Source organism: Anguilla rostrata, chromosome 9 (assembly GCF_018555375.3).
Source record: "Anguilla rostrata isolate EN2019 chromosome 9, ASM1855537v3, whole genome shotgun sequence".
Taxonomy (NCBI): domain Eukaryota; kingdom Metazoa; phylum Chordata; class Actinopteri; order Anguilliformes; family Anguillidae; genus Anguilla; species Anguilla rostrata.
In genome coordinates, this window is record NC_057941.1 from 48,460,087 (window position 1) to 48,472,601 (window position 12,515).

The 12,515-nt window shown below is 41.8% G+C and overlaps 1 protein-coding gene across 8 annotated transcripts in view; it reads left to right on the forward strand.

The window, feature by feature from the left end:
* Positions 1–12,515, forward strand: part of LOC135264013 (galactosylgalactosylxylosylprotein 3-beta-glucuronosyltransferase 1-like) — a 55,898-nt gene that overhangs the window by 32,765 nt on the left and 10,618 nt on the right. For 4 of the 8 annotated variants that reach the window (XR_010332580.1, XR_010332579.1, XR_010332581.1 and 1 more), the window contains exons 3-4: positions 5,957–6,073; positions 11,008–11,150. Coding sequence is in view for 1 of the 8 variants with exons in the window: in XM_064352575.1 (XP_064208645.1) it covers positions 11,039–11,150 (112 nt within the window). In the remaining 7 variants the exon portion in view is untranslated. Of the gene's footprint in view, positions 1–5,956; positions 6,074–10,972; positions 11,151–12,515 lie in introns of all 8 variants that reach the window. The other 4 variants (XR_010332582.1, XR_010332585.1, XR_010332583.1 and 1 more) reach the window with 3 other exon arrangements.

Genomic DNA, 12,515 nt, shown 5'->3' on the forward strand with positions numbered 1-12,515 from the left:
AGCTTCCTCACAAAATAATTGGATCATGGTTTCATTTCATTACAGTATCTAGTGTTAGAGCTGGATAAAATGAGTGCTGAAAAATTTGAGACAGTGTCAACACTGAACTATAAATGGAAGGTCAAGGCCAATGAAATTTACTGATTAAAATTACAGCACAGAAGCAATGTAATTGAAAAATAATTGGAACCTTTTGAATTTATGTTCAATTATAGTGTTAATTCATCTCCACAAAGCCTATTTTTATTCACAAAACTTTTGTTTGTTCTCTAAATACAAACTCATGTTTCCCTTTGATTTATATAAATGCAGAATACATATTTTCATTAGAACATTTGTAAATGTGTTAGAAATTGTACCTGACATTGAACTGCTCTAACAGTGGATAGTATGAATGATTGTGGTCTTTTATATCTTGTGCAATTTTCTGTGACATTCAGAATTATTTCATATTTTCCAAATGCATGATCATATTGCAACATTGCTGAATGCAAAATAAAGCAACTCATAACACACATATTCAGTCTTAGCCATATATGAATAAAGCATCAGTGGGTGACTCACTCATACAAAAACACCAGGGTACTTATGAATGAAATGCAATAGTGTGCAATACTGGTGGATTGACAGTTGGGACTTGATGGAATCTTTGGAATTTGTGCAGGAAAAGTGCTGTAGACCCACATAGACTGTGATCTTTGAATGCTCTTGAAGAATCTTGGGGAAAAGCCATCTTACTGCAGACGTTGTCCAGTTGTGATCACATCCCCTGAAGTCGGTCAGTCCGCAGTGAAACTGTGGCATGCTGGGAAACTTCAGAAGTGCGTATCACAGTAATATATCAGGCACAGTGACTGTGAAGTCCAGGCCCATCCTTCAGGGTTTCAATATTCAGCAGGTGCAGCTCAGCTTGATCCAGTTTCATCCAACGTCATCATTTCCAGCTCCAGCTTTTCCTTCTCCAAAGTTAAACTCACATCAGTGATGTCCCAGACAAAAGCACTTTTAATGATTTTTATCAAGAAAAGTGCCACCTTGAAATCACCTTTGAGTTGCATTTAATCTTTAAAAAAAACATCTATAAAGAACAGATGTTCAATCACATCTCGTCTTACCATGTCAGGCAGAGGTAACATAGATTTTATTGAAGTTTTAAGATCTTTTTCTTGTTTCAGTGCCTTTCTTCTGGCTCAGAGAAGGTACTGTTTGATAGGCATTTGAGTGCAGCTTTCTAAGACAGGATCTTATTAACATCAGACTTGGTGTGTGAAAATGGAAGATGAAAGAGAAGGAAGTTGCAATTACTGCCCAATATTGAGTTCTGTCCCTAATAATAACTCAACTCTATGTTCTGGCTTTTCACTGCTTTTAGATTCGAAGCACCTCAAACACCTGGCTCGTAACTCATTCACTCACTCACTCACTCACTGACACACTCACTCACTCACTCACATTTAGCAGGGTGAAGATTCTCCACAAGGGAGCATTATTAACACTCATGGTGCTTCACATCAATGACACTGTGTGTCCTTATCTTCATCTGCAGCTTGAACTCTTTGGTAGCTGTCTTTTTTACAGAAATTTTTATTTAACAGCCCTGTTGAATTTTCATGAATGACACATCACTGATGACCAATGACCTTCCATGGTGCCTAGCCATTCACTATTCATCATTATAGAGGAAGTTGTTGGCAGCATAAAGACAGGCTGTCTGTCTAGTGTAGCAGTGTGTTGCTTTTCAGATGCTTGGGAAGTTCTTACTTGTGTTTCAGAGTTTTGATGTTACTGATTGGGAAATGTCAATGTCAGTCAAAATAGTTTGCTAAGAGAACAATAGGGAAACATCCTCATTGGCCGTTACACAGTGACACATATGCCCCACCCACTGTGCTTTGTACTCCATACATTGGTGCTGCTGTTATAAAACCAGAAATGATTTCTGGTGCTTGCATTTGCCACCTTCATTTGCATATTTAAAATAAGACCCGTGTTGTTCGGCTAGTGTTTCATTAGAGGTTATCAAATTCTTAATTATATTTTGCCACACACAGGCCTGTAAATGTGCTCGGCCTTTGCTCCTGAGAATCCTTCTCGTGTCGGCAGCGGGCCCATATTTCACCGAATGGGTCTTATTACAGAACGCCGCTTTGCCATTTCTGGAGACAGAGGAATAATAAAGAAGAGCAAACGCACGCTGTTTGGTTGATGACTAAGCACTGAAACGGCATCCCGCAGAGAACGAGAGTGCTTTGTGTTTCGCTGATTATTTTCTAGACGCACATTTTCGTAAACACATTTTATTTGTCATTTATCGCGTTGTAGAATAATAGGCAGGGGCAAGATCAGTCTGTTCTTTCGCAGTGGAGACGGAGATTGATACGGGCTCAGTCAGGGTATGTTCAGCTATTTCCATTGTTGTACTATAACCATAATTCATGTTCAGATATATTAAGCTTTTACCTTTTAACTTTATAGATACATAAAGAAAAATAAAGAAATAAAATGCAGAGCGTTGGTGTATGACAGGCTCAATGGATCTGTCTGTGTCAATTTCTCATTCCAAAAAAAAAAATCTCCTGGTTGAAAATGGCTGCATATGGTCTTATGTCGTCTGATGACTTTTAGAGACCTTGATGAGCTAATCAAGGTCCAATCAAAAGTCAGTCAGTGAAATCAGTAGAGCGGAAACTGCTACCAAAACTCTGATCACAATATTGCATAAATATGAGCATATATAATGAACAATTAACAATACATAATGCATTTCCATGTCATTCTAAGCTTGCTCATAGAGGATCTTTGAGGAGCTTCCTGTGTTTCTGGCCCTGGTACTCCGACTTCCATGTCAATCAAGATAACAATTAAGCATAAATGGTTTTTCTCTCGGAAAGTTATTAAGGATTTTCCATTATAAGTCTAAAAGAAAATTTCCTTTAATCGTGTACTGGCCTCCTATTAAGGAAAGGAGTGAAATCGAAATCCAGTAAAATGGCTATGGTAATTAAGTAATTATAACAGGATACTGATGGTGGGAAAAGTGCTAGAAACAGAATATTATTCAGATTGTTTTCAGATTCCTTGCAGCCTCATCAGCATAAAACTCTGCAAACTTCATTGGTTGCCCAAAGCAGAATCCCTGTAGTAGCTCCCAACCGCTGAGTCCAAATCCCTTTTCTCTCTGAAGAGGAGCTTCAGTTTCATCACAAACAATGGCATCATCTCTCAGAAAGTCATTAAAAGGCATTTAGAGAGAGAAAAGTGGCAATCTGCCTGAAGAGGCTTCGGGGAGCGTTTGATTCCCTGTCCCGTTGATGAAGTTGCTCCATTAATGAAATGTTGTCTGAGCTGGTGGGGCTCAGTTTGAAGCTTTGGTCAGAGGAGCGATAAATCGAAACGCATTTGAAGCAAGAGTTTGGGTTGAGCTCTCAGGTACTTTTCCCTGTCAAAAGCACAGCCGTTGTGCCCGGTGTGACTCATTCAAGTGTCCATGGGGTGGGGGTGGGGTGGGTTGTGAAAAGGAGGTTAGATTGCTTTAAAATCCAGTGAATCACAAGAGACCATATTATTGGCAGCAACACAATATAGACACAGGTGCTGTTCTTAAAAATATTCTTTTTATATTGGTATTATCCAGATTATACAAGGTGAAGAAACTGTAAATCCTGCAGAAAAAAACTGACAGTGAATAGAAAATAAATAACTCCATATCACCCAGTGCAACACTGCCAAATATACTGCATAAAGTTTGACTTATAAATGTGTCTCTTTATGTGTCTTTGAAGGTCAGGGCCTATATAAGGATGCATGAACAATGTCTACAATATAACCATCCCTCCATTGTTACCGAAATATAACGTGAGTTATAAAGCAGCAATCTGAAGTTTTTGTTGCTGTTTGTTTTGGATTTGATTGACATATACAAATGAGGTTCCAAAAGTTTTCTACAATTTGCATGCAGTTCCACTATTTTTAGAAATAAACAAGCCCATAGACACAGGGGAAATATATTTGTATGTATGCATGTATGCATTTGTGTATGTGAAAAAACTTCTGAGAAACCTAGGCACCCCAAAATCCAAATTTATTCCACCCCCAAATCCCAGCTAAATTTCTCAACAGTGAGTAATTGTTTCCCGGAGAGGCTAATTACTTACTGCCGGTTATCCTTCTGTGACATGTTTCTTTTCTTCCACTGACTGCAAGTTTTCATTTTCCTGTTAAATCCTGTTCTGCTGACCTTTCAGGGAATGTTCAGTTCTCCCTAAAGAAAAGGCAACGCACCAACCTTTAGAGTTTATGCCTGCCTAATGCGTAATAACTCAATATTTAATTCACACTAACTGGGACCTCAAGGCAAAGTTATTTTTCCGGATGTGACAGTACACCGATCACTTACTATCGCTCCAAAGTGCCTGTGGTCTTGATTAAAACCCTTCGAATAAAGAACAGTGATTAAGGAGAAAGGGGCATAATGCTTGAGATTGCTTTGCTGTTCTCTCTTCTCATGGATGTGTAGGTTTTATATCTGGCAGAAAATTGATCCGGGAACATGCAAAGCATTTACATTTCCTCAGTCCTGCGTGTTCCCTATGTAGGGCCCTAATCTCCAATGATTAGCCCTAAAAGAAGTGCACACTTTTAAGCGCTCTGCCGTTAGAAACAGGAGTGGTCAAGTGGACATCTGAAGAGACATGAAAGAATTTAGGACACGCCTCTGGCTGCTTGTTTGCTTCACTAACGTCACCCCTCTCCCCCCAGGTGTCCATGACTAACAGCATCATGTCCTGTTTCACACTCAGAAAATTAGCCATTTGAGCCGCTTTGATTTGAAGTGGATAAATTGATGTGGCGCAGCATTTCCAATCGAACACACAAACCAGCTGTGACTAATTTGATACATTAGACGGTGCTTTGACCAATCAAATCGCAGCACACACAAGCAGGTCACTGGGCCTGCTGTGCAGAGAGAAGAGGCCATTTTCTACACATATTTTAGCAGTAAGACAAACTAGTTCCCGCATTCCCAAGCCTGTATAACCCATGTAATTAAATTTGCATTTTAGGGGCTGAGCAGACAGACTTATCCAGCTTATATTCTTTAAATACACGATCCATTCAGACAGCTGAATATTTACTGAATCGATTCAGGTTATACACACATTCTCAAGGGCAGCAGCAGTGCTTAAGCTGGGAATCACATGCACAGCCTTGGAGTTGGAACTCTGATTCCACAGTGCCCGACCATGATCCTACAGAGCTGCCTTAATGGAAAATGGGCTGAGCTCCATGACTACCCAGCAGTGACTTGTAACCTGTTAACAGAAGAGCCTGTAATCTTACTGTTCAATCATTTTGTCTTATCTTACCTTAATTAACAACCAGGCAATTAATTATCTGGAAGATCCATATATATGTGTAGCTAACATAGCTAACATTAATCTTGGTGTTGTGCTCTAGTCTCCTGTGACATGCAATCAACGGACTGATTTCAATGAAGAAATTAAGGTCCATTCTTTGCAATATCTAAAATTATTGATGTTGTAGTCTGTTTTTTCTAATTTAAATTCTCTAGCATAGTATGAATGATGGATTACCTGTTAATATATAATTCAGATAACTGAGTCTGATGGATAGGGAACCAAAAGAAATGTATATCAGTTGTGACTAATCATCATTTGAAATTATTTTATCTTCCTCTATATCAAGAAAACAAGCCACCATATCTACTCCATCATAAGACCCTGTACTTGCCCTCTATGGTGTAATGATATAGTCAATATTTATGGTCTGGATTTGCTCATCTATCCAGGTTTTAATTGTTCAGCTCAGTGAACTGGGCAGAGGGCCTTAGTGACCTCATACAGCCCGTGGGTCTGGCCCAGTAACTCAGAACTCAGCGTTCGGAGGTCGCTGGAACACTGAGGCGTGAACGCAACTTCCTCTTCCTGTCTCCCAGGCACTCGGGCGGGGGGAGTGGTCCGCTCCTCGGGTCATGGTCAGCTGACTCTCCTCACAGCGGCACATGACCTCTGCTGCACAGCTGGGCGTGGTCATGAGCGCCTCGCGGTCGTAGGTGAGTACGGCTAGCGCAGCCACGCGGGGGAAACATCCTTTATGTCACGTGACCGTGGCAGATTTTACCCGTAATAACTGTAAGCAGCCCGGTCAATAACGATTATGATCTGTGACAAGTATTGCCACTTACGTTTATAGCCGCTCTTAAGAAGTTGCCTCAGTTATGTAAAATCTCAATCAATTTTATCGCCTCTTCACCGCAATCATTGTTTATTCATGCTAAGCATATTCTAAATGGGTTTCTTCTATTTTCCTTTTTAAACAACAGAAACAGTGGTAAAAGCCATCCCCCCCCCCCCCACCCCCATTCATATGCCCCCCAAAGCAGCAGCTCTTGCTGCCCCCTGCTCTGAATAAAGAGGCCAGAAGCTCTCCAGAGCTTTTCAGACACAACGCAAGGTGGCAAAAGGTCAGCGTTAGCTCACCTGCTTCAGACCCTGGGGCACACTGGCAGTGTAAATATATAACAGCGCTGTCATGTATCGCCATGGTCCACTTTTCCTTAATTCCTGAAACCTCACATAAAGGCCGAGGCCCTTGGGGGTTTTGACGCTGTTCTGGGTTTTCCAGATGAGCTGGATGCTATCTTCTCTTCCTTGTGCATTCCTGTGTTCTTATTCACCAGTAATTTATTTATACCTTCCTCATTATCCATAAAAGGGTATGTCTCATCTATGTTTCATGTGTTTCATTGGAACAACACATTTATCTTTGTCATTATCCATAAAATGATACGTTTCATATGTGTGTCATTGGGACAACACACTGACCTTTGTCATTATCCATATAATGATATGTCTCATCTGTGTTTCACAACTCATTGACCTTTAGCATGTTTTAAGAGTAACACCATATTAAGGAAACACTTTAGTAATTAGATAAAATGATAGACTCTTGGCATGTAGTGGAAACCATATTGTATTATTTGTATAATATTTATTATTATTCCTTTTGGTTTTGCTGGGTATTTGTGCTGCAGAAATATGAATCCAAATCTGTCTTGAATAATGCTGCATTGTGACTGTATCTGGGGATTTGATCCTGTGAAAAAGGGAAAGGTTGTGTTCTGCGGCTGTTTAAAGACATGAAGCAGGTCTCCTGGTTCCCCCTCGAGGACGACAGCCAACTGTGATGGTGTCTGAACATTTTATAAGGCTTTATAAGACGAGACAGATTTCACAGACTTCCTCTTTTAGTGTCGGATACAGAGCTACAAGCAGCCCTGGGGAAAAGTTACCAGGGCTACACATGAGAGTAGACATTGAAAAAAATAGCACTGCTCATATTACCTCAATTAAATAATTTTACAATTATTTGAGCTCATGTGCAAACCTGAAACATGGACAGCATGGTTCTATTCTCAGTTAGATAGAGAGCAAATGAGAGCACTTTTGCGTCATTGGATACAATGCGGCTGGTGATTATTTGCATGTGTGGGAGTGTGCACTGAAGCTGACCCACCTCAACAGCTCGTATTGCATTGATTATCAGTTACTTTCAGCTTCAAAAGCACATGCATGTCCAGCGCTTAGCAGCACAGCACACCAGACAGCATTTACACACTTAATAAAGGACAATGGCTGATGGCAGGTTAGGTGCACTCCTGCCATTGTCCTTGACCAAGGCACTGGCCTCAGAACGGGAGCTGGTCCCTGGGCGCTGCACTGTGGCTGCCCACTGCTCCTAAGTGGCTAGGATGGGTTAAATGCAGAGGACAGAAAGTGCATTTCCTCCAGAAGAGGAGGACAGTGTGCCTCTAAGGGTTTGAACTAACCTTCCACATTCATACGCAAACAGCTCTCAACGTTAAAGACACCAAAGACGCCGGGGGCGTTGGGGGGGGGGGGGGTGGAGATGCAGGGCAGGGAGGTTGTTTATCCACAACTCTTATCATCCATGGACCCCCGTTTTTCAGGACCGATCCCTTTGTTTCCCAGCGTGGGCGGTGTGGCTGTAGCAGAGATAGAGGCCTGGTCTGCATGCGCACGTACGCGTTCAGAACAAAAAGCCGAACAGAAGAGGCGGCCCCTTCAGGAGGAGCCGGCTCGCTATCCCGCTAAGACGGCCTCTTGGGCTCTCGGCCAGACGAGCTCTCAGGTCCCCGGGCTTCAGGGCCGACGCCACACCGTCTCTTTTGTGATTTTACTCCATCACTTTTCAGACCGACACAAAAGGGGCTCTAATGTGTGCATGAAGGCAGAGGAAGAGAACAAGGTTTTTCCAGGGGAAGGATAAAGGGCCAGAGAAGCCAGTTACCAACAAATAAACAAGACCAGGTTAAAACCTAGTATATGGCTGGACCTAACACACGTGATCCGGCCGACCAATGGTGCAACTTCATCACTCACTCAGTCAGCTCTAATGTGCGTATGAAGGCAGAGGAAGTGAACGAGGCTTTTCCAGGGGAAGGAAAAGGGGCTAGAAAACCCAGTTAATAACAAATAAAATAAAGGAAACGAGGTCACGTGACCATCATGTCTCCAGTGTCAAATCTACCCCAGCGTCTCAAGGACCTGCGATACACACAGAGACCCGGAGATACCCACAAACAGTGGCTAAGGTGCTAAATGCTGAAAGAGGGACAAAATGGAGACTGAATCAAACTCTTCAGTGGCACCTCTGTGGAAAAAGAGAAAGAAACACCACAAGCTGGTCTCTCTGATCATTTATTAGGACAGTATGAAAGTATCCTTATAATCACCAAAATCTTTTTCCATAAGATACCGTTTTGAAATGCCCCTCCCCCCAGTCCTATATATAGCCGCGTTTCCACCAAAATTACCCGGAACTTTCAGTCCCAGGAACTACTTTACCAGGAACTAAAAGGTTCCTTCAGCCAATGGTTGTCTGCGTTTCCACCGGGGTCTAAAGTACCGCGAAGATTAGGCAAATTAGCCCACTGACGTTGTCGTCGGTCCATCTGTCATATGATTTCTTCTGTAATCCCATACTACCACCGAAGTAGCCTACATTATTTTCTAATAACCGGGACAGCCCGGAGGGGTTTATTCCACTTATATACAATGGGTTACCAACAATGACTATATATGGTTACTTTTGTATTTATTGATTTTCATATATCCTCTCAAACACATTCATTAACAGCAGAAAACATGCACACGTTGTAAACAATTTGCTGCTTTATTACTTTCTCGTCGTCAATTCCATATAGGCTAATCGCAAAATGACAAGAATAGAACGAAAACTCGGACTTGCGTGAAAATGTAAATTAGTAGTGGTACAGCCACCGTTTGCTTTCCTTCGAAGTTACTGCTAGCCGAGCAGCGAAGTGTGCCCTCCAGATGCGAACCATGCACCATAAATGAGTCCATAGTCTTCCTGGTCTTTTCGTGGAATTGAAAAATGGCAGTAAAATTGAGTAAAATTACGGCAGTCTGAAAAAGCTAAAGGGAAGGTTACTAGAATTAACCTGTTATTTTACCCGGATAAAAAGTGCGGAAGGTGATTTCCAGTTTGCTTGTACTGTATCACCAATGTTAATTATGCAGAACTACCGCATACCTCACATAACTGTATCAAACGTTTTGAGTCAATTACAACGGGCTAACAAAGAAAATCCGGAAGAAAATATTCAGCAACCGAATTAATCCGTTTGAATGTTTTGGTAGCCTACGTAATATGCTGTCCCAGCACGAATGCTTAGCATTTTATAAAACGAATACTAAAGCAAGAAAAGAACAGAAGAGCACACGTTATAATTCCAAGACGTTGACAGGCTATAACCAAAAGTAGGCTACTGCGCCGCATAACATACAAGTTTGATTTGAAGTTATTATGAAAATAAATTGGTTTGCCGCTGCATATTTTCAAACATGGCGGGTAATGGCGGAAAATAAATACAACGCAAATGCTACGAGTACTCGACCAATCAGAAATGTTCAGCGCTGCAAGCTCCACCCAAAAGGTTCCTGTACTTTCGGAAAGTACTACCCCCCGAGCAGGAACGTTTTGGGGGGTAAAACAAAGCCCCCAGAACTAAATTTAGACCCTAGTTCCTGCGGTGGAAACGCACTGAGTTCCTCAAAAGGTTCCTAGTTCCGGGGTATAGTTCCTGCGGTGGAAACGCGGCTTAAGACTCTCAAAACCGTAATTTTTGCTTTCTCTTCTGATGAAGATTTTAATTGCTTTCAGAAGGGACTACTGTACTTCTAGCTGTATCATGGCAACACAGCTTGGGCCAAATTAAAAATAAATAAATAAATAAATAAATAAAAGTGTACTGTATTCCTGACGCTATGAGTCCTATCAGATGTAATGAAAATCCTCTTGAGCTGAGCTGAATGTAATTACACCAGCAGCTCTGCTGCAGTAATGCAGTACAGAAGGTTCAATCGCTCCCTCGTTGGCTTTTCAGTGGGATTCTGGGAGCGGTTTAAACTGCCGCTGCCCCATGTTCAGGAGACCGGTGGCTTTATGGTTTCCTCTGCGGATGCTTTACCACCACAAAATGGCGCCCATTCCCTTTGGCAGCTGCCGTGTGATTGGAGAACATTTGTGCAGGTCATTCTGTCCATTTAGTTACTCACAGATAAGCCAGAACAAAACTAAACATGGAATTGTATAGAATCCCCGCAGTGTCTCTGTACTGTACTCAAACAGATGTCAATTAGTGGCTGGGTTCCTTACCATTTCAGATAATGACAGGCTCTCCAACATTCATATAATGTAATGATGAGTAGATCATCTTAAATACTGTAATGTCATAATATATTTAATTCCATATCTGTTTAAGCAAGAATTACTGTAGTAGCTGTATTTTCTACCATTGAAGTAGTTAATGTGGTTTCATCTTAGTTTTGTGCTCTAAAAACGATAGCTATCTTCCGTGCCCTGGATTTTCTTACACCCTTCTCCCCCTCCCTCTACACCCTCACAGGTAATGATGCTCACGCCTGTTCTACGCCCTCACAGGTAATGACGAAGTGTGAGCCTGACGCTGGAGATGCTGAAGAGAAGAGACGTCCTTGCCATCGTGTTGATCGTGTTACCGTGGACCTTACTCATCACAGTCTGGCATCAAAGTGCAATCGCTCCTCTGCTCGCCATCCGGAAGGGTAAGGACTCCGTCTCTGTCCCCCCCCCAGGCTCGTCTCGGACTGGGACAGGTCTTTGAAAATATTTTCTGCTTGTCTTTTCCCCCCAGTGGTTTGTGAGTGGTTTACACAATAATTTATACATACATGAGCTGTCAGCTATAGCCCTGAACACATTCAAGCCCATATGTAACTGTATCCCTAATAAGGATTTAATTCTGACATATTGAGCTCAATGTATTGATTTGACTTTCTGCAAAAAGACTGATGAATTATTCTTGCTGGTTGATAAGCTGTAAAAAAGAGAGAGTTATAGTTGCTTGTCGGACTCATAAATATGTGTGGGATGCGATATTGATTGGGATCAATTATTGATATTAGTCTGGCTATATTGACTGATGCTGCTATATATATATATATATATATATATATATGACATTCAAATCATCTATAACTATAAAATGAAAAGTGCTTCAGATCCACTGAAATGAGCTGCCTGTTGTCCCCACAGAATGGAGCGTTAGCATAAAAAATGAATAAACAAACACAGACGCTCAAGTCAAAAGGAGATGGCATTTAATCCTCGTGACTTTAAGCAGTGTTTGCTGTAATAGTCTCTCCCAGCTGATTCAGGGCCTTCGTCTGAAGCCCTAGGCGAGGAGGAGTTTAATGTGATGCCCTTAGACTGACAGCAGCACAGGGAGCCGCAAGCTTCCTCCGATATTTGCAAGGTGACGGCCTTATATTAAAAAGCAAATGAACTTGGAGACTCTGCAAACAAATGTTGAGCTGTCGGAGAATCGGACCGAGTCGCTTTGTGAATGAAGATCAGCACAGAATACACAGATCAGTCAGTCTGGACCCTATTCCCCACAGCACAGTACCATAGCTCAGAGAGCATTAGAGCAGTTTATTGTATATTTCTTATACAAAATGGACAGAGAGAAGGCCTTCTCTGGCAGAAGTTGCTAAGAACGTTGCCAGTGGTGATTGTGGTGAGTTATGTGGAGCAGACAGTGTTTTTAGAGTGTGGAACAGGAATTGATCTGTAATAACACAGGGATGAAGGCCACTGTTAGTCTGGAATGCAATCAGCAGAAAATTAACTTCTGATTCAGTGGTTACTCCAATTGGTCGCTCGATAAAGCTATCCCATCGCTGTTCAGTTGTCAAGACTTCTCACCATTCGCTCTTACATGCTTTCGCCTTTGTACAGCTTGCTACCACTTAGAAAAAGAGCTCTTTATCATTCTGAGGACGATCGCAGTGCGTTGAAACCGCCTCGCAGCTATTTAAAGTTCTGGATCGGTGGAAGAGGGGGTGGGGGATGGAAATCTGCTCCACATGGCATGGAACTTAGTCCTAAATTTGAACAACGGTTTTAAG